The 26,329-nt window shown below is 45.1% G+C and overlaps 1 protein-coding gene across 1 annotated transcript; it reads right to left on the bottom strand.

Annotated features, from left to right (window-relative positions):
- On the bottom strand, positions 1 to 22,620 carry DUSP14 (dual specificity phosphatase 14). The gene is made up of 2 exons (XM_060757013.2): positions 22,374 to 22,620; positions 1 to 1,299 (listed from the first exon to the last, which is right to left on the bottom strand). The coding sequence occupies exon 2, from the start codon at positions 1,189 to 1,191 to the stop codon at positions 592 to 594; it is 600 nt and encodes a 199-aa protein (XP_060612996.1). The 5' UTR covers positions 1,192 to 1,299; positions 22,374 to 22,620; the 3' UTR covers positions 1 to 591.
- Between the last annotated feature and the right edge of the window lie 3,709 nt (positions 22,621 to 26,329).

Raw genomic sequence — 26,329 nt, 5'->3', positions numbered from 1 at the left:
TTAATTGTCTAAATTATTTTTATTTGTGGCAGTTTGTCTAGTTTAAGTATCTCTCCCCCCCCCCCCCACAACACACAGTTTGCCAACTGAAAAAAAAACACACAAAAAAGGTTGTTGTGCATTGTCAAAACTTGTGTTTTAAAATAATATTATAATTACATATTTACTTCTCGGCCTTTGGACGTCGGCTACTAATTGATTTCAAATTGATCTCTTCTTGGAGGGGAAGAAGGACCAACCGGTCTTCTTCGAATGAGGCCTTTTGATCAATAAAAATAAAATAAAATAAAAAGCACCTGCATTTCCAAACAATATTCGAGTCACACATTCTCCACCATTTGAAAAAGTCTGGCTTCATGAAGTTGACTTTTGGACCGTCCCTGTCCATCTTTGCGAGAAGGCCTTCCTGCGAAGTTATCCCCACAAAGTCCCCCCAATATTATGGGGTTGCTGGTTTAGTGTGTCAGGAAAATAATAAAATACGTACATTGCAACTTTGAGAGTTCCAAAAGGAACTGGAATTGACCCTAAGGAACTCTTTGTTGTTTTGGGAACGCCCTTGTTTCTTCTGTTCCTTTTTTTTTGTGCTCTTCAGATCCCCCAGAGAGGCATAAAGTTTCTCCTCCCTCCCAAGTAAACATCCGGCATCATGCCGTACGTCGTTTGTACCATTTTCACGCTGTTCCTCCCATAGAGCTCCCGTTCGTAGTCGATGAGCTGCCTCCAGAAACCGACGTTGGGGTTGATGACCGGGCGCCTGGACTTCACCCAGTTGTACGCCTCGTGGAGGCTGACGTTTTGGTACTTCATCAGGTAAGCGATGCAGAGGGTGGCCGACCGACTCACGCCGGCCGCACAGTGGACCAAGGTGGCGCCCCGCTTACGGGCCACGCTTTGGATCTTGTCAGCCACACTGTCGAAGTACATGGAGATAGGAGCGCTGGGCATGTCGGCCACGGGCACTCTGTAGTACTCAAAGTTGGGGAAGTTGGCGTTGGGCACCTCGACGGTGGCGTTGACGATGCAGGTGATGCCCCGTGCCAAGAGCAGCTGCCGGTTGGAGGCCACGCTCCCCTTGCTGAGGTATAGGAAGGGGGTGATTTGGGCAATGCCGCCCATCGTCCCGTCAGAATACAAGCGGGGGGTGAGTAGAGTCCGGGGTAAGGTGTAGTAGTGTCGTGGGGCGGTCATGAGCCAGGAACTGGGAGCGTTTTAAAATGCCATATTTGGCATTCGGTGGCTGAAATCAAATCCTTTTTCACTCCTCTGGGGATAGTCTTCTATGCTTTGCTGCTTCGCCTGGAAAATAAATAGAAACATTAGTTTGAAGGCCCATCTATACACACTCACACAGTTGGATTGACAAAAATGCATGGAATAGGAATATTGACTGTTTATTATGCTACTCTCGCAAGATGGATTGATGGCATCCTTGAAGTGACTGGACTGACCTTGAAGGAGCTGGGGGTGGTGACGGCCGACAGGGAGCTCTGGTGTGGGCTGGTCCATGAGGTCACGAAGAGTCGGAGACGACTGAACGAATGAACAAAGGAAGAGGGGCCGACCAAGGGCAAGATGGATGGATGGCATCCTTGAAGTGACTGGACTGACCTTGAAGGAGCTGGGGGTGGTGACGGCCGACAGGGAGCTCTGGCGTGGGCTGGTCCATGAGGTCACGAAGAGTCGGAGACGACTGAATGAATGAACAAAGGAAGAGGGGCCGACCAAGGGCAAGATGGATGGATGGCATCCTTGAAGTGACTGGACTGACCTTGAAGGAGCTGGGGGTGGTGATGGCTGACAGGGAGCTCTGGCGTGGGCTGGTCCATGAGGTCACGAAGAGTCGGAGACGACTGAATGAATGAACAAAGGAAGAGGGGCCGACCAAGGGCAAGATGGATGGATGGCATCCTTGAAGTGACTGGACTGACCTTGAAGGAGCTGGGGGTGGTGACGGCTGACAGGGAGCTCTGGCGTGGGCTGGTCCATGAGGTCACGAAGAGTCGGAGACGACTGAATGAATGAACAAAGGAAGAGGGGCCGACCAAGGGCAAGATGGATGGATGGCATCCTTGAAGTGACTGGACTGACCTTGAAGGAGCTGGGGGTGGTGACGGCCGACAGGGAGCTCTGGCGTGGGCTGGTCCATGAGGTCACGAAGAGTCGGAGACGACTGAACGAATGAACAAAGGAAGAGGGGCCGACCAAGGGCAAGATGGATGGATGGCATCCTTGAAGTGACTGGACTGACCTTGAAGGAGCTGGGGGTGGTGATGGCTGACAGAGAGCTCTGGCGTGGGAGTGATCCTGGACTCATAGCTGAGCCTGGAACCCTAGGTTATGGCGGTGAAGGGGGAGCTTTCGCACAGTTAAAACTTGTGCGCCAACTGCGCCCATACCTTGGGAGATCAGACTTGGCCATGGTGGTCCACTCTCTGGTTACATCCCGAATAGACTACTGCAACATACTCTACATTGGGTTGCCTCTGAAGGCTGTTCGGAAGCTTCAGTTAGTCCAACGCTCGGCAGGCAGGTTGCTCACGGGAGCGGGGTATCGGGAGTGCACAACGCCCTTGCTATGCCAACTCCACTGGCTGCCTATTAGCTTCCAAGTACAACTCAAAGTGCTGGCTTTCGTCTATAAAGCCCTTAACGGTTCTGGCCCAGTTTACCTGTCCAAACGTATTTCCCACTATGAGCCACCTAGGACCTTAAGATAGTCGAGAGGCCCTGCTCTCATTCCCCCCACCATTGCAATCGTGCTTGGTGGGGACAAGAGACAGGGCCTTCTGCGTGGTGGACCCTTGGCTATGGAATTCCCTCCCAAACGAAATCAGATCTGCTCCATCTCTCCTGTCCTTCCGAAAAAAAGGGAAATCCTGACTCTGGGATCAGGTCTTTGCGGACTAGATTGACTTGCTGGCAAAGTTTAGGTTTACGATTACGACAGAATTTTAGGATTATGACTGAATTTTATTTTTATTATATTATTATAATATATATATATATATATATATATATATATATATATATATATAAAATATTTATTATATTATTATTATATTTATATTATGTATATTTATGTGTTTATTATATTATGTATATTTATGCTTTTCTTATTATGCTATTATATTATTATGTATATTTATTTATTATATCATTTATTATATTAATTATATTATATTTATTATTATATTTATTATATTATGTCTATTTATGCTTTTCTTATTATGCTATTATATTATGTATATTTATTTATTATATTATATTTATTATTATATTTATTACATTATGTATATTTATGTTTTATTATATTATGTCTATTTATGCTTTTCTTATTATGGTATTATATTATTATGTATATTTATTTATTATATTATTATTATATTTATTATATTATATTTATTATTATATTTATTATATTATGTATATTTATATTTTATTATATTATGTCTATTTATGTTTTATTATATTATGTCTATTTATGCTTTTCTTATTATGGTATTATATTATGTATATTTATTTATTATATTATTTTTATATTTATTATATTATTATATTTATTATGTATGTTTATGTTTTATTATATTATGTATATTTATGCTTTTCTTATTATGGGCACTATGCTGTGCCGGTTGTTAGCTGCCCTGAGTCCCTCTGTGGATAGAACGGGATATAAATGTCCTAATAAATAAATAATTGATATCCGCTCTGTTTTGGCCCCGTGACAAGATCCTCGTTGATTAATTTGTTTTTCAACCCTTTGACTACATTATTGCTATTTTTATATTGCCTGCTTGCAAATCCGCAAGCATGTTCCAGATGCCTTTAGGGAGAAGAATGGAATTAAAACATCTAATGGATTATAATTATCCTTCACATGATAACTACTTTCCTGTGCAAACTGTGAGATTCTTCTCCGTTGTTAGATGAACTCGGTTGCAAAGTCAACATCAGAAAATCTGGATCAAGTTGGTCGAAGTAAGTGGAGAATAGAATAAGGTTTTGATTTTTAACGTCAAGTCTGAAGCTTTTCCTCTTGGGAGCTTCTTTGATATTTTCCGACCTTTTCTGAAGTCCGTTTGTTCTCCGTCGGCTTAGAGCCGAGTCTAAAAGTGTATCATTAATAAATATATAGTGTTGACTCAGAAGCGATGGAAGAACCAGACTTGAACGTCAAGACGAATATTGGCAATTCTCAGCCTTGGAGGAAGGGAAAGGCAAACTCCTACTGAACAAATTTGGAAAAACAGACAAAAATAGTCCAAAATTATCGACGCAAGCCATTGCTTTTGGGTGGTTCCATGTATATAAACGTTTGTCTCATACACAAAATTATTCAAAGTATTGTGTATACAATTACCTTCAGGCTATGTGCATAAACGTGCATATGAAACACATGAATTTGGTATATCTAACACCTCGCAACAAAGGATTCCCCCAGGCAGGAACCAGCCAGGCTTTGAAACTTGCAAGGCCATTCAATGTTAATCAAGCTGGCCAATTGCAACACTCACACTTGCCTCCAATAGACAGGTTCTTCCTCCCACTCCAGACATCATTCCAGGCAGGAAACAATCAGCTAACACCTCCCAACAAAGGATTCCCCCAGGCAGGAAGCAGCCAGGCTTTGAAACTTCCAAGGCCATTCAATGCTAATCAAGTTGGCCAATTGCAACACTCACACTTGCCTCCAACAGACAAGAGTTCTTTCTCCCACCCCGGACATCATTCCAGGCAGGTAACAATCTGGGCCAGCAAACACCTCCCAACAAAGGATTCCCTCAGTCAGGAAGCAGCCAGGCTTTGAAGCTTGCAAAGCAATTCAATGCTAATCAAGCTGGCCAATTGCAACACTCACACTTGCCTCCAACAGACAAGAGTTCTTTCTCCCACCCCGGACATCATTCCAGGCAGGAAACAATCAGGGCCAGCTAACACCTCCCAACAAAGGATTCCCCCAGACAGGAAGCAGCCAGGCTTTGAAGCTTGCAAGGCCATTCAATGCTAATCAAGCTGGCCAATTGCAACACTCACACTTGCCTCCAACAGACAAGAGTTCTTTCTCCCATCCTGGACCTTATTCCACAGATATATAAACCCCACTTGCCTAGTTTCCAACAGACCTCACAACCTCTGAGGATGCCCGCCAGAGATGTGGGCAAAACGTCAGGAGAGAATGCTTCTGAAACATGGTCGGGCAGCCCGGAAAACTCACAGAAATGCAGATATAATATTATTTGCATCTCAGGGTTGTTGTTCTTATTATTGTTTTAATTGCAGCCCTGTGTTATTATTTTTATTGCAGGCCTGTTATTGGTAGTAGTTGTTTCACTGTAGGCCGTTATTATTATTATTATTATTATTATTATTATTATTATTATATTACCATTAGCTTGAGGACCCGGCGGTGCCCGGGTTATTTGAGAAAGGCATTATTTGTCTGTGCTTCAAGTTTAATCTAGATACAATGTCAGCTGGGTTTAGTGGGTGCGTGTGAACTACAACTCCCATATGCAAATCCCATTGTCCATGGTCCATCCTCCTCCTAACTGCACCAGGATGTAGAGTGGGCCATGGGGGCTCTGTGTGCCAAGTTTAGTCTAGGTCTTCATTTGTGAAGGTCATTGTGGGCTCAGGAACTGAGTGAAAGTATTGTGAATCCCATCATCCATGGTCCATTCTCTTCCTAACCGCACCAGGATGTGAAGTGGGTCATGGGGGCTCTGTGTGCCAAGTTTGGTCCAGGTCCATCATTCATGGGTGTCGCAGTGGCCAGTGGGAAGTGGGAGCCAATCAGAAAGCTGCCACTTACATACAAACATTCATTTTTATCTATCTATCTATCTATCTATCGATCGATCGATCGATCGATCTAAATGTTCTGTTCGTTTGTGGGATTAACATAACTCAAAAACCACTGGACGAATTGACACCAAATTTGGACACAAGACACCTAAGAGACCGAGGAGTGGCCATCACTCATACCCGCCCGCCCCCCCAAAAAACAAAAATTACTTTAAAACCCCCCAAAAGCTAAATGACAATACAGAAAAAAGGGAAGGAAGAAGGAGGGAAAGGAAGGGGAGAAAGCAAGAAAGAAAGAAAGAGGGAGGAAGGAAATAAGGAAGGAAGGAAGGAAGGAAGGAAGAAAGGAAGGAAGGAAGCATGTGAGCAAAAAGCAAAGGAAGGAAGGAAAGGGAGAGAAAAAAGAGAGGAGAGAAAGGAGAAGGAAAAGAAAAAGGGAGAAAGGAAGGAAAGAGGTAAGGAAGGAAAGAAAGAAAGAAGGAAGCATGAGAGCAAAAAGTAAAAGAAGGAAGGAAAGAAGGAGAGAAAGAAGAGAGAAAGGAGAAGGAAAAGAAAAGGGAGAAAGGAAGGAAAGAGGTAGAGAAGGAAGGAAGGAGAAGAAAAGAAGAAAAGGGAAGAAAGAGGGAGGGAAGGGGAGAAAGAAAGAAAAGAAAGAGAGAAGGAAGCATGAGAGCAAAAAGCAAAGGAAGGAAGTAAAGAGGGAGAGAAAGAAGAGGGGAGAAAGGAGAAGGAAAATAAAAAGGGAGAAAGGAAGGAAAGGTAGAGAAGGAAAGAAGCGGTAGGGAAGGAAGGGGAGAAAGCAAGAAAGGGAGGGAAGGAAAGAAAGAAAAGAAAGAAAAAGAAAAGGAAGCATGAGAGCAAAAAGCAAAGGAAGGAAGGAAGGAAAGAGGGAGAGAAAGAAGACAGGAGAGAAAGGAGAAGGAAAATAAAAAAGGAGAAAGGAAGGAAAGAGGTAGAGAAGGAAAGAAGAGGGAAGGAAGGAAGTAAGGAAAGAAAAGCAAGAGAAGGAAGCATGAGAGCAAAAAGCAAAGGAAGGTAGGAAAGGGAGAGAAAGAAGAGGAGAGAAAGAAGGAAAAGAAAAAGGGAGAAAGGAAGGAAAGAGGTAGAGAAGGAAGGAAGGAAGGAGAGAACGAAAGAAGAAAAGGAAAGGAAGGAAAGAGGGAGCAAAGAAAGGAGAGAAAGAGGGAGGGAAGGTTGGCCACAGCAACATGTGGCGGATACAGCTAGATTATTATTATTAGGGGCACCTGAAGCTGGCAATCCCCAAACATCTTTGCTTCTTGGATTTCAAAAGGCTATAATATTTGGTTTAACGGAACGATTTCCCTGCCTTTGGGCAACGTAATTCATATTTGATGCCCAATAGTCGTGGGAAATGGAACTCACATGTTCCTTATCCAACACAATTGGGATGGAAGTAGATTTTAATGCTCTCGTAGCTCCTGCGGCAAACTCTCCCTTCAAGCCGTGGCGTTGAAATGGGGACCTGGGGTAAAAACTAATTAAAAATATAAAACAATGCCATGTCATTAACCCCCTGCTGCTAAATGGCAGTCAACGTGACGAGGGTGTGCAAAGCCTGTCTGTTTTCTCATTTTGTTATTGTTCTCATCATAGACCTTATTGTCCCAATTATTGGTTTTATTAGATTCCCTTAAAAATGCTTTTAAAGCCATTGATGTGCCTTTTCCAAAGCGATTTGGAGCCGGTGCTTTTCCAGGTCCATTTTGGAATACTAAAATAGGATCACCACCATCATCATGATCATCATCATCATATCCTGCTTTCCTTTCTTGATTTAGACCCAAAGAATTGAAGCTGGGAGTGCAGTGGAGCCAGGTTAGCTTGCCGATTATAATCACAAAGCACAAGTGGTGCCAAACTGTATTAATTCTTTGGTGTAGATCAGTGTTTCTCAACCTGGGGGTCAAGAGGGGGTGTCAGAGGGGTCGCCAAAGACCATCAGAAAATACAATGTTTTCTGTTAGTCATGGGAGTTCTGTGTGGGAGGTTTGGTTCAATTACATCGTTGGCAGGGTTCAGAAAGCTCTTTGATTGTAGGTGAACTATAAATCCCAGCAATTACAACTCCCAGATTTAAAGGTCTATTCTCCCCTAACTCTACTAGAGTTCACATTTGGGTATGTTGAGTATTCGTGCCAAGTTTGGTCCAGATCCATCATTGTTTGAGTCCACAGTGCTCTCTGTATGTAGGTGAACTACACCTCCCAAACTCAAGGTCAATGCCCACTGAACCCTTCCAATATTTTCTATCAGTCATGGGAGTTCTGTGTGTCAAGATTGGTTCAATTCCATTGTTGGTGAGTTTCAGAATACTCTTCAATCGTAGGTGAACTATAAATCCCAGCCACTACTACTCCCAAATGCCAAAGTCTATTTTCTCCCCTAACTCTACTAGTGTACACATCTGGGCATATGGAGGATTTGTTTCAAGTTTAGTCCAGATCTATCATTGCATGAGTCCACAGTGCTCTCTGGATGGAGGTGAACTACAACTCCAAAACTCCAGGTCAATGCTCACCAAACCCAGCATTTTCTGTCGGTCATGTGAGTTCTGTGTGCCAAGTTTGGTTCAATTCAATCGTTGGTGGGGTTCAGAATACTCTTTGATTGTAGGTGAACTATAAATCCCAGATCTATCATTGCTTGAGTCCACTGTGCTCTTTGGATGAAGATGAACTACAACTCCAAAATTCTCGGTCAATGCCCACCAAACCCAGCATTTTCTGTCGGTCAGGTGAGTTCTGTGTGCCAAGTTTGGTTCAATTCAATCGTTGGTGGGGTTCAGAATACTCTTTGATTGTAGGTGAACTATAAATCCCAGATCTATCATTGCTTGAGTCCACTGTGCTCTTTGGATGAAGATGAACTACAACTCCAAAATTCCCGGTCAATGCCCACCAAACCCTTCCAGTATTTCCTGTTGGTCATGAGAGTTCTGTGTGCCAAGTTTGGGTGGAGTTCAGAATGTTCTTTGATTGTAGGTGAACTACAAATCCCAGCAACTACAACTCCCAAGTGTCAAGGTCTATTTTCCCCAAACTCCACCAGTGTTTACATTTGGGCATATTGAGTATTCGTGTCACGTTTGGTCCAGATCCATCATTGTTTGATGATGGACAGTGCTCTCTGGATGTAGGTGAACTACAACTCCAAACTCTTGGCGAACTACAACCCCTTCCAGTATTTTCTGTTGGTCATGGGAGTTCTATGTGCCAAGTTTGGTTCAGTTACATCGTTGGTTGAGTTCAGAATGCTCTTTGATTGTAGGTGAACTATAAATCCCAGCAACTACAACTCCCAAATGTCAAGGTCTATTTTCTGCTAACTCCACCAGTATTCAAATGTGGGCATATCAGGGGTGCATTGAATGTGGTTTTCCTGCTTCTTGGCAGAAAGGGGTTGGACTAGATCGCCCACCAGGTCTCTCCCAGCTCTAGGATTCTAGATTTCCAAATCATCTGGACTCCTGACCTGCAAGCCCATTTCCGGAGTGTTTTGCTAATAATTATTACTCTTCCGCATTAGGCTTCCAGGTCAGAAGGGCACGGCTTCCTCTTTCCACACTAAACAATCAGGTCTGCCCGAAATTAAAGGGCGTGCTTCACAAAACATAACATTATTCCTAATCTTCGGTATATAATTGCATGTTAAGGCTCGCTTTCGGGCTTTGCTCAAGTTTGTTATGATGGGAAAGTTTGTTCTAGATGCATCATCAGTCGGATTCAGTGTGCTTTCTCACTGCAGGGTAAACTACAACTCCCATCATGGTGGCTCAGTCCCTTCAAATCCCTCCAGTAGGTTGAGTCAGTCATGGGGGTTCTGTTTGCCAAGTTTGGTCCAGGTCCATCATTGGTGGAGGTCGCAGTTTCTCTGGTTGTGGGTTGAACTACAACTCCCAGAAAGGAAGGACACACCCCCCCCCCACCCCCACCCCTCCAGTCATCCAATTTCATCATACTAGGTATATGTGCCATGTTTGGTCCAGATCCATCGGTGTTTGGGTTGACAGTGCTCTCTGGATGTAGGTGAACTACAACTCCCCCAAATCAAGGTGAATTTTCCACAAAGACCTCTAGTATTTTTTGCTGGTCATGGGGGCTCTGTGTGCCAAGTTTGGTCCAGATCCATCGGTGTTTGGGTTGACAGTGCTCTCTGGATGTAGGTGAACTACAACTCTCACAAATCAAGGTGATTTTCCCCCAAAGACCTCAAGTGTTTTTTGCTGGTCATGGGGGCTCTGTGTGCCAAGTTTGGTCCAGATCCATCGGAGTTTGGGTTCACAGTGCTCTCTGGATGTAGGTGAACTACAACTCCCACAAATCAAGGAGAATTTTCCACAAAGACCTCTAGTATTTTTTGCTAGTCTGTGAACCAAGTTTGGTCCAATTCCATCTTTGGTGGAGTTCAGAGTGGTCATGGATTGCAGGTGAACTATAAATCCCAGTACCTACAACTCCAAAATGTCCAGGCCAATTCCTCTCAAAACCCACCAGGATCCAAATTTGGGCATATCGGTTATGTGTAAATCTACCATTGTTTGGGGAGAATTCGCCATGATTTATAGGAGTTGTAGCTACTGGGATGTATAGTTCACCTGCAATCTAAGAGCACAATGAACTCCACCAATGATGGACCTGGAACTAACTTGGCACACAGAACCGCCATGACCAACAACACATATTGGAAGTCTTTGAAGGGATTTATGGGAGTTGTAGTTCACCTACACAGAGGCCGCATGACCCACTTCACATCCTAGTGCATTTAGGAAGAGAATGGATGATGAGATTCACAATACCGTCACTCAATTCCTGAGCCCACAATGACCTCCACGAATGAAGACCTGGACCAAACTTGGCACACAGAGCCCCCATGTCCCACTTTACATCCTGGTGAGATTTGGGGGAGGATGGGCCATGGATGATGGGATTTGCAGTGCCTTCATTCACTTCCAGAAATCACTACAACCCCCATGAATGACGAGCCTGGACTAAATTTGGCACACAGACCCAATGTGGCCCACTTAATGTCCTGGTGCAGTTCGGTGGGGGGCCCAAACAATGATGATGGGATTTGCAGTATCTTCATCCAATATACCTCCCACACACCATTGTGATGCCCACAAATGACAAAATTGGACCAAACATGGCACGCAGAACACTCCATGACTCACTTTACATCCTGCCGTGGTTTGGAGGAGGCAGGACCATGGATGATGGGACTTACAGTCCCTTCACTCACTTCCTGAGACCACTGCAACCCACACTAATGACTGATCAAGACCAAGCATGGCACACAAAATCCCCATGACCCATTCTACATCCTGGTACAGTCTGTGGGATGATGGGCTATGGATGATGGGACTTGCAGTACCATCACTCACTTCCAGAGACCGCTGCGAACCACACCAATGACTGATCAAGACCAAACATGGCACACAGAATCCCCATGATCCACTCTACGTCCTGGTACAGTCTGTGGGATGATGGACTATGGATGATGGGACTTGCAGTACCATCTCTCGCTTCCTGAGACCACTGCAACCCACACCAATGACTGATCAAGACCAAACATGGTACACACCACTCTACATCCTGGTACAGTCTGTGGGATGATGGACTATGGATGATGGGAATTGCAGTACCTTCACTCGCTTCCTGAGACCACTGCAACTCATACGAATGACAGATCAAGATCAAACTTGGCACACAGAGCCCCCATGACCCACTCTACGTCCTGGTACAGTCTGTGGGATGATGGACTATGGATGATGGGAATTGCAATACCTTCACTCGTTTCTTGAGACCACTGCAACTCACACGAATGATGGATCAAGACCAAACTTGGCACACAGAGCCCCCATGACCCACTCTACGTCCTGGTACAGTCTGTGGGATGATGGACCATGGACGATGGGACTTGCAGTACCGTCACTCACTTCCAGAGACCACTGCAACCCACACCAATGACTGATCAAGACCAAACATGGCACACAGAACCCTCATGACCCACTCTACATCCTGGTGTGGTTTGGAAGAGGATGGAACATGGGCAATGGGATTTACATATGGGAGTTGTAGTTCACCCACACCCACTGAACCTTGTTGACATTGGACCTAGACTAAACTTGAAGCACAAACAAACAATGCTAGTTTAAAGTAATACTGATTGACAACACAAGGGCATGGCAATTGCCAGGAGGAGGGCCTCTAGGTAGATGATAGTCTATATTTTTAGGAGAATTCGTTTTTCAAACTCTTCCAGGGCTTAAAAGGAGACTAGACGGGTCTTGGATAGAAGAAGTCAGCAAATCAGGCCTTAGATTCCTTTACGAACGCCTTTCTTCTCCGACTGCGAGGTGAGCACAGAATACATACATTGATTTCCTCTTTTAAGCAATCCACAGTTTGGTGTAATGAGAAACATAGGATTCGAATGGGCCGCTGGAATCGCAAGACCTGATTCTGATTTCTGTTGAAGTGTTCCCAGATTATAGTTTTGCGGGATTGAAAGACGTATCATCTTCTTAAGTAAGAAGAAGGAACAATTTCCTCACTTTTCTTTGGAAGCAGCCTCTTGAGCTAAAGTTTCTGCCTTCATTTCTAAGCAGGAAAACGTGATCTATTTCTATATGTTTGAGAAGCTGCTGAGCTGCTAAACTTGCTGACCGAAAGCTTGGCAGTTCGAATCCGGGGAGCAAGGTGAGCTCCCACTGTTGGCCCCAGCTTCTGCCAACCTAGTGAGGTGACGCGAGCTCAGCGGACCAAACTTGGCACGAATATTCAATATGCCCAAATGTGAACACTGGCAGAGTTTAGGGGAAAATAGACCTTGACATTTGGAAGTTGCAGTGGCTGGGGGATTTATGGTTCACCTACAATCAAAGAGCATTCTGAAATCCACCAAAGGTGGAATTGAACCAATCTTGGACACAGCACTCCCATGACCAACAGAAAATACTGGAAGGGTTTGGTGGGGACCAACCTTGAGTTTGGGAGTTGTAGTTCACCTACATCCAGAGAGCCCTGTGGACTTAAACAGTGATGGATCTGGACCAAACTTGGCATGAATTCTCAATATGCCCAAAGTAAACACTGGTAGAGTTTGGGGAAAATATACCTTGACATTTGGGAGTTGTAGTTGCTGGGATGTACAGTTCATCTACAATCAAAGAGCATTCTGAACCAAAGGTAAAGGTAAAGGTTTTCCCCTGACCTTAAGTCCAGTTGTTGGTGCTCATTTCCACTTCTAAGCTGGCATTGTCCATAGACACCGCCAAGGTCATGTGGCCAGCATGACTGCATGGAGCGCCATTATGACTGCATTATATAATATAATTATATAATAGTAAAGGTAAAAGTAAAGGTTTTCCCCTCATCTTAAGTCCAGTTGTGTTTGACTCTTTGCGTTGGTGCTCATGTCCATTTCTAAGCCAAAGAGCCGGCCTTTTCCATAGACACCTCCAAGGTCATGTGGCCAGCATGACTGCATGGAGCGCCATTATGACTGCATTATATAATATAATTATATAATACTATTAGTTAAGTCCAGTAGTGTCCGACTCTGGATGTTGGTGCTCATCTCCATTTCTAAGCCAAAGAGCCAGCGTTGTCCATAGACAGCTCCAAGGTCATGTGGCCAGCATGCCTGCATGGAGCGCCCTTACCTTCCCCTATTGATCTACTCACATTTGCATGTTTTTGAACTGCTAGGTTGCCAAAAACTGGGGCCAACAGTGGGAGCTCACCTTGTTCCCTGGATACGAACCACCAATCTTTCGGTCAGCAAGTTCAGCAGCTCAGCAGTGACCAGGGACTCCCCAAACATACATAAATAGATCACTTTTTCCTGCTTTGAAATTAAGGCAGAAACCTTAGGTTCTGCAGAAGCTGGGGGCAACAGTGGGAGCTCACCTTGCTCCCCAGATTCGAACCGCCAATCTTTTGGTCAGCAAGTTTAGTAGCTCAGAAGCAACCGGGGGCTCCCTAGACACATATAAATAGCTCATAATTTCTCCTGCTTTGAAATTAAGGCAGAAACCTTAGTTTGGCAGAAGCTGGGGCCAACAGTGGGAGCTCACCTTGCTGCCCGGATTCGAACCGCCAATCTTTCAGTCAGCAAGTTTAGTAGCTCAGAAGCAACCGGGGACTCATCAAACATATATAAATCGAGCATAATTTCTCCTGCTTTGAAATTAAGGCAGAAACCTTAAGTTGGCAGAAGCTGGGGCTAACAGAGGGAGCTCACGCTGCTCCCCGGATTTGAACCTGAGACCTTTCAGTTAGCAAGTTTGGCAGCTCAGCGGTTTAACCCATTGCACTACCCAGGGTGACTGAGGAGTGAGGATTGACAGGCAAGGAGCAGCTTGCAGCAGTTTGCTTTGGCCTGATCCAACTGGGAAGAGCAAGACTCCCATCTCCTTCGTTGCCTTTCTCTTAATTTCCTTTGAATGCCATTTGCAGCGTTTGAAGCAAGACGAGAGCAGAAGAGAAAAGCGGGGGACCAAACAGGATACTTTCAAAACAACTGGAAAAGTGGGGCAACCCTCCATGCGTCACAACATCGATCAGCGCCGAGTGCGGCCACAATTACAACCCTCAAAACAGCCCATTACAAGCCTAAATCAATGAAGGGCATCAGGAGAGGGAAGGCCAGAGGCAACTAACCTAGTTCAGAGCGTGGAAAAACGACTTGTTTGGATGACAGAGTTCATCATATTGGCTCAAGGGGATTTGGGGTGTTGTCGTTGGCTCCGAGCCCTCCAGGACTTACATAGGGTGCTTCTCTTATTTATGGAACCCCCGCTTGAGAAGAATATCGGGAGGGACAAATTAGATGTCTCCGGTGATGCATTATTATCACATTTTGATTTGCACCACCACAAATGAGGGAGCTTTTGTGTGTGTGGGATACAAACATCACATTCAATTAATTTCACTCCCATGACCAACAGAAAATACTGGGATTGATGGGCATTGACCTTGAGTTTTGGAGTTGTAGTTCACCTACATCCAGAGAGGACTGTGGATCTGGGCCAAACTTGGCACAAATGTTCAATATACCCAAATGTGAACACTGGCAGAGTTTGGGGGAAATAGACCTTGACATTCGGGAAAATGCTGCACTTGCAGAGCTCAGGTGGTGTTGTATTTCGGTGTCAATGTTGACTTTTGTGGAGAGGTGGTTGCCAAGGGAGCGGAAATGGTCAACATTTTCTAATGTTAAGCTGTATTTCTGGCATTGGAGAGGGATTAGCTGGTGATGGTTGGAAGAGCACTTTGGTTTTCTTGAGGCCGATCTTCTCGTATGCTTCTGCGAAGCTGTTTGGAGTGGCTTGTGGGTCTTCTTCTGAATGTGCACAGACTACGTTATCATCGGCATATTGGAGTTCTATAACAGAAACTGTAGGTCTTCTTCTGAATGCACACAGACTACGCTGTCATCGGCATATTGGTGTTCTATAACAGATAGTATAGGTCTTCTGAATGTGCACAGATGACATTATCATCAGCATACTAGAGTTCTATAACAGATGTTGTTGTAACCTTGGTTTTGGCTTTCAGTCTGATTATGTTAAATAGCTTGCCATCTGTCCAATAGATGATTTCCACTCTGGTGGGAAGCTTCCCATCAACAAGATCAGATTGTGTCCTGTTGACTGTTTGGGGGCCTAGTTTAAACAATGTAAGGTGGCAGCAACAAAAAACAACAGGGTGTGAGAAACTGGTAACAAGAGAAGGATGGTGAAACATCAAAACATCCAGGTAACATCCCCTGGGCAACGTCCTTGCAGACAGCCAATTCTCTCACACCAGAAGCGACTTGCGGTTTCTCATCTTGACCCTACTCTGATGCTCCTTGGGCACACGTGGTCGCTTAGGAAATCTTAACTTGGGTCAAACCTCTCCAGGATTTTAGGAAGATGCAATTCCATTCTCCCTGGAACTGGATCGGTTTCAACCACTTCTCCTTGGGGTTCTTCACACCCAACGCAGACGTTCACTGCTTTGTAAGGTCTCCGGTTACGGCTGAAAATAGCTGTAGTAAAGATAGTCTGGAATGTCAGCCTACTTTGGACAGTCGCATTACTCCCAGACGTTGCGGAAAGGAGGTTTGCGATGCTTGCCAGGAACCGTGCCGTCTGTGCCGGCCCAAGGCAAACTGGATTATTATTAGATGGTAGGACAGGTGCTGAACAGGCCGTGGCCCATTTGTGGAAGGCCGCAAAGGGCCACATATATCCCCAACCATAACATTATAGTCGTTGCTACTTCATAACTGTAATTTTGCTCCTGTTACGAATTGTAATGGAGCCCCTGAGTAGCACAGTGAGTTAAACCGCTGAGCTGCCCTAACTGAAAGGTCTCAGGTTCGAATTCAGGGAGCAGTGTGAGCTCGCTATGTTAGTCCCAGCTTCTGCCAACCTAAGGTTTCTGTCTTAATTTCAAAGCAGGAAAAATGATCTGTTTATATATGTTTGGGGAGCCCCCAGTCGCTCCTAAGCAGCTGAACGTGCTGACCGATAGTTTGGCGGTTTGAATCCGGGGAGCAAAGTGAGCTCCCACTTTTAGCCCCAGCTTCTGCCAACCTAGCAGTTCGAAAACATGCAAATGTGAGTAGATCAATAGGGGAAGATAACAAGGCTTCATGCAGCCATGCTGGCCAGATGACCTTGGAGGTGTCTAAGGACAACGCTGGCTCTTGGCTTAGAAATTGAGATCAGCACCAACACCCAGAGTCAGACACAACTGGACTTAATGTCAGGGGAAAAACCATTACCTTTACCTTTACAAAAAGTATTACATAATTATATAATGAAGTCATAATGATGCTCCATGCAGTCATGCTGGCCACATGACCTTGGAGGTGTCTGTGGACAATGCCGGCTCTTTGGCTTAGAAATAGACATGAGCACCAACCCCCATGGTCAGACACAACTGGACTTAAGATCAGGGGAAAACCTTTACCTTTACTAATAGTATTATACAATTATATTATGTAATGCAGTCATAATTGCGCTCCATGCAGTCATGCTGGTCACATGACCTTGGAGGTGTCTATGGACAATGCTAGCTCTTTGGTTTAGAAATGGAGATCAGCACCACATCCCAGAGTCAGACACAACTGGAGTTAATGTCGGGGAAAACCTTTACCTTTACTAATTGTATTATATAATTATATATTTGTAATTCAGTCATAATGGCGCTCCATGCAGTCATGCTGGCCACATGACCTTGGAGGTGTCTATGAACAATGCTTGCTCTTTGGCTTAGAAATGGAGGTGAGCACCAACCCTCAGAATCAGACACGACTGGACTTAAGGTCAGGGGAAAACCTTTACCTTTACCTTTGGTTCAGAATGCTTTTGATTGTAAGTGAACTGTGCATCCCAGCAACTACAACTCCCAAATGTCAAGGTCTATTTTCCACAAACTCTACCAGTGTTTACTTTGGGCATATTGTGTATTCATGCCAAGTTAGGTCCAGATCATAGCTGTTTGAGTCCACAGGGCTCTCTGGATGTAGGTGAACTACAACTCCCAAACTCAAGGTCAATCCCCACCAGACCTTTCCAGTATTTTCTCTTAGTCGTGGGAGTTCTGTGTGCCAAGTATGGTTCAGTTCTATCATTGGTGGAGTTCAGAATTCTCTTTGATTGTATGTGACTCTAACATAACATAACTCTAAAACCACTGGACGAATTGACACAAAATTTGGACACAAGACAACTATCAGGGCAACGAGTGACCATCACTCAGCAAAACACAGCGAAAGGGAAAAAGACGCTACAGCACATGCGCAAAAATACTCCCCTTGGTAAACAAAACACTCAATAGCATATCCGCATTCTCTTCCGGACTACAGCTCCCAGCATCCCCTAGATCAGGCCCTTTAGGAGAGGAGGAAGATCCAAATGCACTGCTTCCAAGCTGCAAGCTTTCTTCTCCTTGGATTTCTTTGAGAGCATCCCAATCCCTGCATATTTCCAATTTCCTGTTCCTGGACTACAACTCCCAGCAATCCTCCAGATAGATAGATTAGATAGAGATAGATAGGTAGGTAGATAGATGAATCAGGAGGACTGTTTGGAGTTGCAGTCCAAGAATAGGTAGAGAAGGAAGAAAGGGGGGAAGGAAGGAAGGAAGGAAGGAAGGAAGGAAGGAAGGAAGGAAGGAAGGAAGGAAGGAAAGGTGTCAATTCATCCAGTGGTTTCTGAGTTATGTTATATTTGTGTGTATATATTTGTGTATATGTGTACATATATGTGTGTTTGCGTGTATATATGTGTGGTTTTGCGCATATGTTCTAATGGGGTTCCTTTTGCTTTTTAAGTCCCTTCGTTGTGTTTTCCAGTGTTTTGATGAGTGATGGTCACTCATTGGCCTGATACGTGTCTTGTGTCCAAATTTGGTGTCAATTCGCCCAGTGGTTTTTGAGTTATGTTAATCCCACAAACGAACACTGCATTTTTATTTATATAGACTAGCCGTACCCTGCCACGCATTGCTGTGGCCAAGTCTGTGTATATGTTTTGTGTGTATATATATATGCATATATGTATGTGTGTATACATACACACATAGACCGTCAGCCGGTCTGAGTCTCTCTACGGAGGTAGAGAAGATCGGGATATAAAAGTTTTAAATAAATAATAAAATAATTTCTGTATATGGTGTTTGTGTATATATGTGGTTTTGTGCATGTGTCGTAATATATTTTTTGTGTTTTGGCTTTTAACGTCCCTTTTGCTGTTTTTTTCAGTGTTTTTATGAGCAATGGTCACTCATTGGCCTGATTTGTGTCCAAATTTGGTGTCAATTCGTCCAGTGGTTTTTGAGTTATTTTAATCCCACAAAGGACACTACATTTTTATTTATATAGATACTAGCCATCTCCTGCCGTGCGTTGCTGTGGCCCAGTCTGTGTATATATGTTTTGTGTGTGTATATATGAATATATGTGGGTGTCGTGTCAGGAGCCACTTGAGAAACTGCAAGTCGCTTCTGGTGTGAGAGAATTGGCCGTCTGCAAGGATGTTGCCTAGGGGACGCCCGGATGATTGAATGTTTTTATCATCCTTGTGGGAGGCTTCTCTCATGTCCCCGCATGAGGAGCTGGAGTTGATACAGGGAGCTCATCCGCCTCTCCTTGAATTCGAACCTGTGACCTGTTGATTTTGAGTCCTGCCGGCACAAGGGTTTAACCCACTGCACCACCAGGGCTCCATATATATGTGTGTGTACATGTGTATATATGTGTGTTTGCATATATAGATTGTCTAGTCATTTATCTCTGGAAGCCGAGAGCCTAAAGTAGCTCACAACCTTCAGAAACCCAATAACTGTTCTGTTTTGAACCAACCAGTTTTCCTCCTTGTCAAAGTAAATATCAACAACCAAGCTGACAGTGGAACCTCTTGGACACAAAACACAGAATTCGGCACAAAAGATGAACGCTCCCTCATTCTGCTAAATCCATCAGTGCTTTCTCTCTCTCTCTCTCTCTCTCTCTCTCTCCCCCCCCCCCCCCCCTTTCTCTCTCAGTATGGAGTTGCTTCTGCTTCTTGCAAATACACTCTCATAAGCCCCTGAGACTCCAGTGGGAAGCTTTGTCCCTATATGCATCCTCACATCCCTTGTTGCGCCAAGCCACTCTAAACACCTTCGCAGAAGCATACGAGAAGCTTGTCCTGTCATTGAACATTGAGAAAACCAAAGTGTTCTTCCAGCAGTCACCATCCAATCCCTCTACAATGCCAGAGATACAGCTTCATTGTGTAACATTAGAAAATATTGACCATTTGCACTCCCTTGGCAGTGACCTCGCTCTACAAAAGTAAACATTGACACTGAAATACAACACCACCTGAGCTCTGCGAGTGCAGCATTTTTTCGAATGAAGCAGAGAGTGTTTGAGGGCCTGGACATCCGTTTGAGGACCTGGACCATTTCTGCTCCCTTGGTGGAAACCTCTCCACAAAAGTCAACATTGACACTGAAATACAACACCACCTGAGCTCTGCGAGTGCAGCATTTTTCCGAATGAAGCTGGGAGTGTTTGAGGACCTGGACAACCGTTTGAGGACCTGGACCATTTCCGCTCCCTTGGCGGAAACCTCTCCACAAAAGTCAACATTAACACTGAAATACAACAACACCTGAGCTCTGCGAGTGCAGCATTTTTCCAAATGAAGCAGAGAGTGTTTGCGGACCTGGACATCTGTTGGAAGACCAAGGGGCTTGTTTATAAAGCTATTGTCCTTCCAACCCTACTATAAGCCTGTGAGACATGGACTATCTACAGATGTCACATGCAACTCCTCTTGGGAAGACAAGTGGACAAACATCAGAAAAGACCACGAGCATGGAAGTGATGGTCCTCCGCCATCAACTCCACTGGACTGGCCGCTCCCTTGGCAGCCACCTCTCCACAAAAGTCAACATTGACACCACCTGAGCTCTGCGAGTGCAGCATTTTTCCGAATGAAGCAGAGAGTGTTTGAGGACCGGGACATCCGCTGGGAGACCAAGGGGCTTGTTTATAAAGCTATTGTCCTTCCAACCCTGCTATACGCCTGCGAGACATGGACTGTCTACAGATGTCACATGCAACTCCTGGAACGTTTCCATCAGTGCTGCCTCCGAAAAATCCTGCAAATCTCTTGGGAAGACAAGCGGACAAACATCAGCAAAGACCAAAGCATGGAAGCGATGGTCCTCCGCCATCAACTCCGCTGGACTGGCTGCTCCCTTGGCAGCCACCTTCTCCACAAAAGTCAACGTTGCCACTGAAATACAACACTGCCTGAGCTCTGCAAGTGCAGCATTTTTCCAAATGAAGCAAAGAGTGTTTGAGGACTGGGACATCTGTAGGGAGACGAAGAGGCTTGTTTAGAAAGCCATTGTCCTCCCAACCCCACTGTAAGCCTGCGAGACATGGACTATCTACTAACGTCACATGCAACTCCTGGAACGTTTCCATCAGCGCTGCCTCCGAAAAATCCTGCAAATCTCTTGGGAAGACAAGCGGACAAACATCAGCGTGCTAGAAGAAGCAAGGACCACCAGCATTGAAGCGATGGTCCTCCGCCATCAACTCAGGCTGCTCCCTTGGCAGCCACCTTCTCCACAAAAGTCAGCATTGACACTGAAATACAACACCACCTGAGCTCTGTGAGTGAAGCATTTTTCCAAATGAAGCAGAGAGTGTTTGAGGACCGGGACATCCGTTGGGAGACCAAGGTACTTGTTTATAAAGCTATTGTCTTCCCAACCCTGCTATACACCTGCGAGACGGGGACTGTCTACAGACGTCACATGCAACATGATTCCATCAGCTTTGCCTTCGCAAAATCCTGTAAATCTCTTAGGAAAATAAGCGGACAAATGTCAGAGTGCGGGAAGAAGAAGCAAAGACCACCAGCATTGAAGCAATGGTCCTCCGCCATCAACTCCGCTGGACTGTCCGCTCCCTTGGCAGCCACCTTCTCCACAAATTTGAGGACTGGGACATCCATTGGGAGACCAAGGGGCTTGTTTAGAAATCCATTGTCCTCTCAACTCTGCTATAAGCCTGCGAGACAGGGACTGTCTACAGACGTCACATGCAACATGATTCCATCAGCTTTGCCTTCGCAAAATCCTGTAAATCTCTTAGGAAGATAAGCAGACAAACGTCAGCGTGCTGGAAGAAGCAGAGACTACCAGCATTGAAGCAATGGTCCTCCGCCATCAACTCCGCTGGACTGTCCGCTCCCTTGGCAGCCACCTTCTCCACAAATTTGAGGACTGGGACATCTATTGGGAGACCAAGGTGCTTGTTTATAAAGCTGTTGTCTTTCCAACCCTGCTATGTGCCTGCAAAACGTGGATTGTCTACAGACTTCACATGCAACATGATTCCATCAGCACTGCCTCCGGAAAATCCTTCAAATCTCTTGGGAAGACAAGCGGACAAACATCACCGTGCTAGAAGAAGCAAAGACCACCAGCACTGAAGCGATGGTCCTCCGCCATCAACTCCGCTGGACCAGCCACATTGTCCGAATGCCCGAGCACCGTTGCTCTACTCCGAACTCAAGAACGGAAAACAGAATGTTGGTGGGCAGGAAAAGAGATGGAAAGATGGGCTCAAAGCCAACCTTAAAAACTGTGGCATAGACACTGAGAACTGGGAAGCCCTGGCCCTTGAGTGCTCCAGCTGGAGGTCAGCTGTGACTAGCAGTGCTGTATAATTCGAAGAGGCACGAATGGAAGGTGAAAGAGAGAAATGTGCCAAGAGGAAGGCGCATCAAGCCAACCCTGACTGGGACTGCCTTCCACCTGGATGCGGGAGAACATGCAGGTCAAGAATCACCTATGGACCCACCAATCTTGGAAGACAGTCCTACTCGGACAACGAGGGACCGCCTAAGTAAGTAAGTACTTGCCCTGAAATCCTCTCTCTGTTTCCAAGAGTCTGCTTGCACCATTCCTTCCTCCCCAGCTTCCCAAAGTGACCCTATTCCCCACTCCATCCCCATGAAGTTCCTTTTTGGGGCTCACCTTTCCTTTGGAGGTGCTGGAGGAGCTCCCAGGTCCTTGGCCCTTCTCTTCTCGCTGGAGAAACGGACTGTCCCGGCTTGGCTTATGAATGGGAAGGAAGTCTCCGGCCACTTACTGAGCCTTGGGGAATGTGGCTTGTGGTTGGAGGAGGGGGCAAGCCGAGCGACTGACAGCTGATCTCCATTCTCCACCTCTTTGCTCCTCCTTCTCCGTGTGTTTCCATGCTCACCAGGCACGGTGTACAGGGTTACTAAGAGACAGCTGTACAGGCGAAGGCAGGCAGGCATCGCCCGCCTATAATGAGCCGGATGAGTCAAAGCTTGGTCGCCTGTCTTTTTTTCTTGTTTTTAAGAGGCGTAGGAAAGAGCGAACAACAAACTCTTGAAATCTCCTTAAGCCCCTTAAGCATATTGCAGAGTTCCAGTGGGGTCCTCAAGAGGACATCCAGTCCAACCCAATTCAAGCAGTAATGCATTATTCTAATATTTATTTATTTACAGGCCTCAGTATGTGAGAAGCCTCTGTGGGAGAAAGGCCTCAGTGTGAGAGAGGCCTCAGAGTGAGAGACCCTCATAGTGAGAGAGGCCTCAATGTTAGACACACAACTCAGCAAAAGCTGCAGCTCAATATAAGCAGGTGTGTCTGTAGTTTAGGAGCTCTCAGTCTGAGAGTCCTCAATGTTAATAGACCTCAGTGAGAGAGGCCTCAGTGTGAGAGAAGCCTCTGTGGGAGAAAGGCCTCAATGTTAGTATTTATTTATTTATTTATTTACAGCATTTATATTCCGCCCTTCTCACCCCGCACGGGACTCAGGGCGGATCACAATGCGCATAGACATGGTAAACATTCAGCGCCATAGTCACACAACTCAGCAAAAGCTGCAGTTCAATATAAGCAGGTGTGTCTGTAGTTTAGGAGCTCTCAGTCTGAGAGAGCCCTCAATGTTAATAGACCTCAGTGAGAGAGGCCTCAGTGTGAGAGACGCCTCTGTGGGAAAAAAGGCTTCAGTGTGAGAGAGGCCTCAGAGTGAGAGAACCCTCGTAGTGAGAGAGGCCTCAATGTTCGTATTTATTTATTTATTTGCAACATTTATATTCCGCCCTTCTCACCCCGCACGGGACTCACAATGCGCATAGACATGGTAAACATTCAGTGCCATAGACACACAACTCAGCAAAAGCTGCAGCTCAATATAAGCAGGTGTGTCTGTAGTTTAGGAGCTCTCAGTCTGAGAGAGCCCTCAATGTTAATAGACCTCAGTGAGAGAGGCCTCAGTGTGAGAGAAGCCTCTGTGGGAGAAAGGCTTCAGTGTGGGATAGGCCTCAATGTTAGTATTTATTTATTTATTTGCAGCATTTATATTCCACCCTTCTCACCCCGCATGGGACTCAAGGCGGATCACGATGCGCATAGACATGGTAAACATTCAGCGCCATAGACACACAACTCGGCAAAAGCTGCAGTTCAATATAAGCAGGTGTGTCTGTAGTTTAGGAGCTCTCAGTCTGAGAGAGCCCTTAATGTTAATAGACCTCAGTGAGAGAGGCCTCAGTGTGAGAGAAGCCTCTGTGGGAGAAAGTCCTCGGTGTGGTGTAGTTACTGGGATTGATAGTTCACCTACAATCAAAGAGCATTCTGAACTCCACCAACGTTGGAATTGAACCAAATTTGGCACACAGTTCTCCCATAATCAACAGAAAATACTGGAAGAGTTTGATGGGCAGTGTCCTTTGGTTTTGGAGTTGTAGTTCATCTACATCCAGAGATCACTGTGGACTCAAACAATGATGGATCTGGACCAAACTCTACACGAATACTCAGTATGCCCAAATGTGAACACTGGTGGAGTTTGGGGAAAATAGAATCTTGACATTTGGGATTGTAGTTGCTGGGATTTATAGTTCACCTACAATCACTGAGCACTCTGAACCCCACCAATGAAAGAATTGGGCCAAACCTCCCACACAGAACCCCCATGTGGGCCATAGCAACGCGTGGCAGGGGACAGCTAGAATCTTGACATTTGGGAGTTGTAGTTGCTGGGATTTATAGTTCACCTACAATCATAGAGCATTCCAAACCCCACCAACAATAGAATTGAGCCAAACTTCCCACACAGAACCCCCATGTGGGCCAGTAGAGTTGGAACAGGATCCCAATGGACCTTCTAATGCAAACCCCTTTTGCATGCAGGAACAAGCCACAGATAATAGATAATAATATAATAATAATTATATCTTCCTGCATGAAGGCAGAAGGGGGGTGGGCTGGATGGCCTTTGGGAGTCCCTTCCAACTCTAATAATAAGCCCTGAAACATGGCCATCCAAGCTCCATTGTATAATACTATTAGTAAAGGTAAAGGTTTCCCCCTGATATTAAGTCCATAATAATAATAATAATAATAATAATAATAATAATAATAATAATATACAATATAATAATCTATATAAATAAAAATGTAATGTTCGTTTGTGGGATTAACATAACTCAAAAACCACTGGATGAATTTACACCAAATTTGGACACAAGACACCTAACAACCCAATGTATGTCCTTTACTCAAAAAAATTGAATTTGTCATTTGGGAGTTGTAGTTGCTGGGATTGATAGTTCACCTACAATCAAAGAGCATTCTGAACCCCACCAACGTTGGAATTGAACCAAACGTGGCACACAGTTCTCCCATAATCAACAGAAAATACTAGAAGAGTTTGGTGGGTAGTGTCCTTTGGTTTTGGAGTTGTAGTTCACCTCCATTCAGACTCAAACAATGATGGATCTGGACCAAACTCTACACGAATACTCAATATGCCCAAATGTGAACACTGGTGGAGTTTGGGGAAAACAGAATCTTGACATTTGAGAGTTGTAGTTGCTGGGATTTATAGTTCACCTACAATCATAGAGCATTCCAAACCCACCAACAATAGAATTGGGCCAAACCTCCCACACAGAACCCCCATGTGGCAGGGGACTGGTAGTACTACAATAAAATAATATATAGTAATAATAATATATTATTATTATTATTATTATTATTATTATTTTGTCATGTCAGGAGCAAGTTGGTTCTGGTGTGAGAGAATTGGCCGTCTGCAAGGGCGTTGCCCAGGGGACGCCTGGATGATGTTTTTATCATCCTTGTGGGAGGCTTCTCTCATGTCCCCGCATGAGGAGCTGGAGCTGATAGAGGGAGCTCATCCGCCTCTCCCTGGATTCAAACCTGCGACCTGTCAGTCTTTAGTCCTGCTGGCACAGGGGTTTAACCCATTGCGCCACCGGGGGCTCCACAATAATATAATTATATAATACTATTAGTAAAGGTAAAGGTAAAGGTTTTCTCCTGACATTAAGTCCAGTTGTGTCAGACTCTGGGAATAGGTGATGCTCATCTCCATTTCTAAGCTGAAGAGCCGGCGTTGTCCACAGACACCTCCAAGGTCATGTGGCCAGCATGACTGCATGGAGCGCCCTTACCTTCAGAACTCCATCAACTCACGTTTGCATGTTTTCAAACTGCTAGGTTGGCAGGAGCTGGGGCTAACAGCGGGAGCTCAGATCTGAAACTAATTCCCCCCAAACATTTGATTTTTGCCTCCGCTGAATCAATAAATGCAACCCTGAAGTGGCCAAAAAACCAGTGACTATTGAAATAAAACATTTTTGCAGGAACGGGTTAATAATGTGCCTAGTCGACAGTCGCTTGCTACTGGTGTAATGTTACAACCCAGCCATAATTGTACAAGCCGCATCAGATTTCTATTTGGAGACCAGTTGCCTTCCCTCTCTCTAAAGGTCTCCTGATTTGGCAGCATTGTTGTGACGAAGCCGCCGCTTGAAATGCCAAAGTTAGGATGGATTTTCTGGACTTGCATTTCGGCTTTCTCTGCTGCACAGCTGGAGAAGGCTTTTTCACACTCCCCCGTCAAACGTTGTGGTTGGTAGTTCTTTAGG

The sequence above is a fragment of the Anolis sagrei genome, chromosome 11 (genome assembly GCF_037176765.1).
Source record: "Anolis sagrei isolate rAnoSag1 chromosome 11, rAnoSag1.mat, whole genome shotgun sequence".
In the NCBI taxonomy this organism is placed as follows: Eukaryota; Metazoa; Chordata; class Lepidosauria; order Squamata; family Dactyloidae; genus Anolis; species Anolis sagrei.
This window is presented reverse-complemented; position numbering and strand designations above follow the sequence as displayed.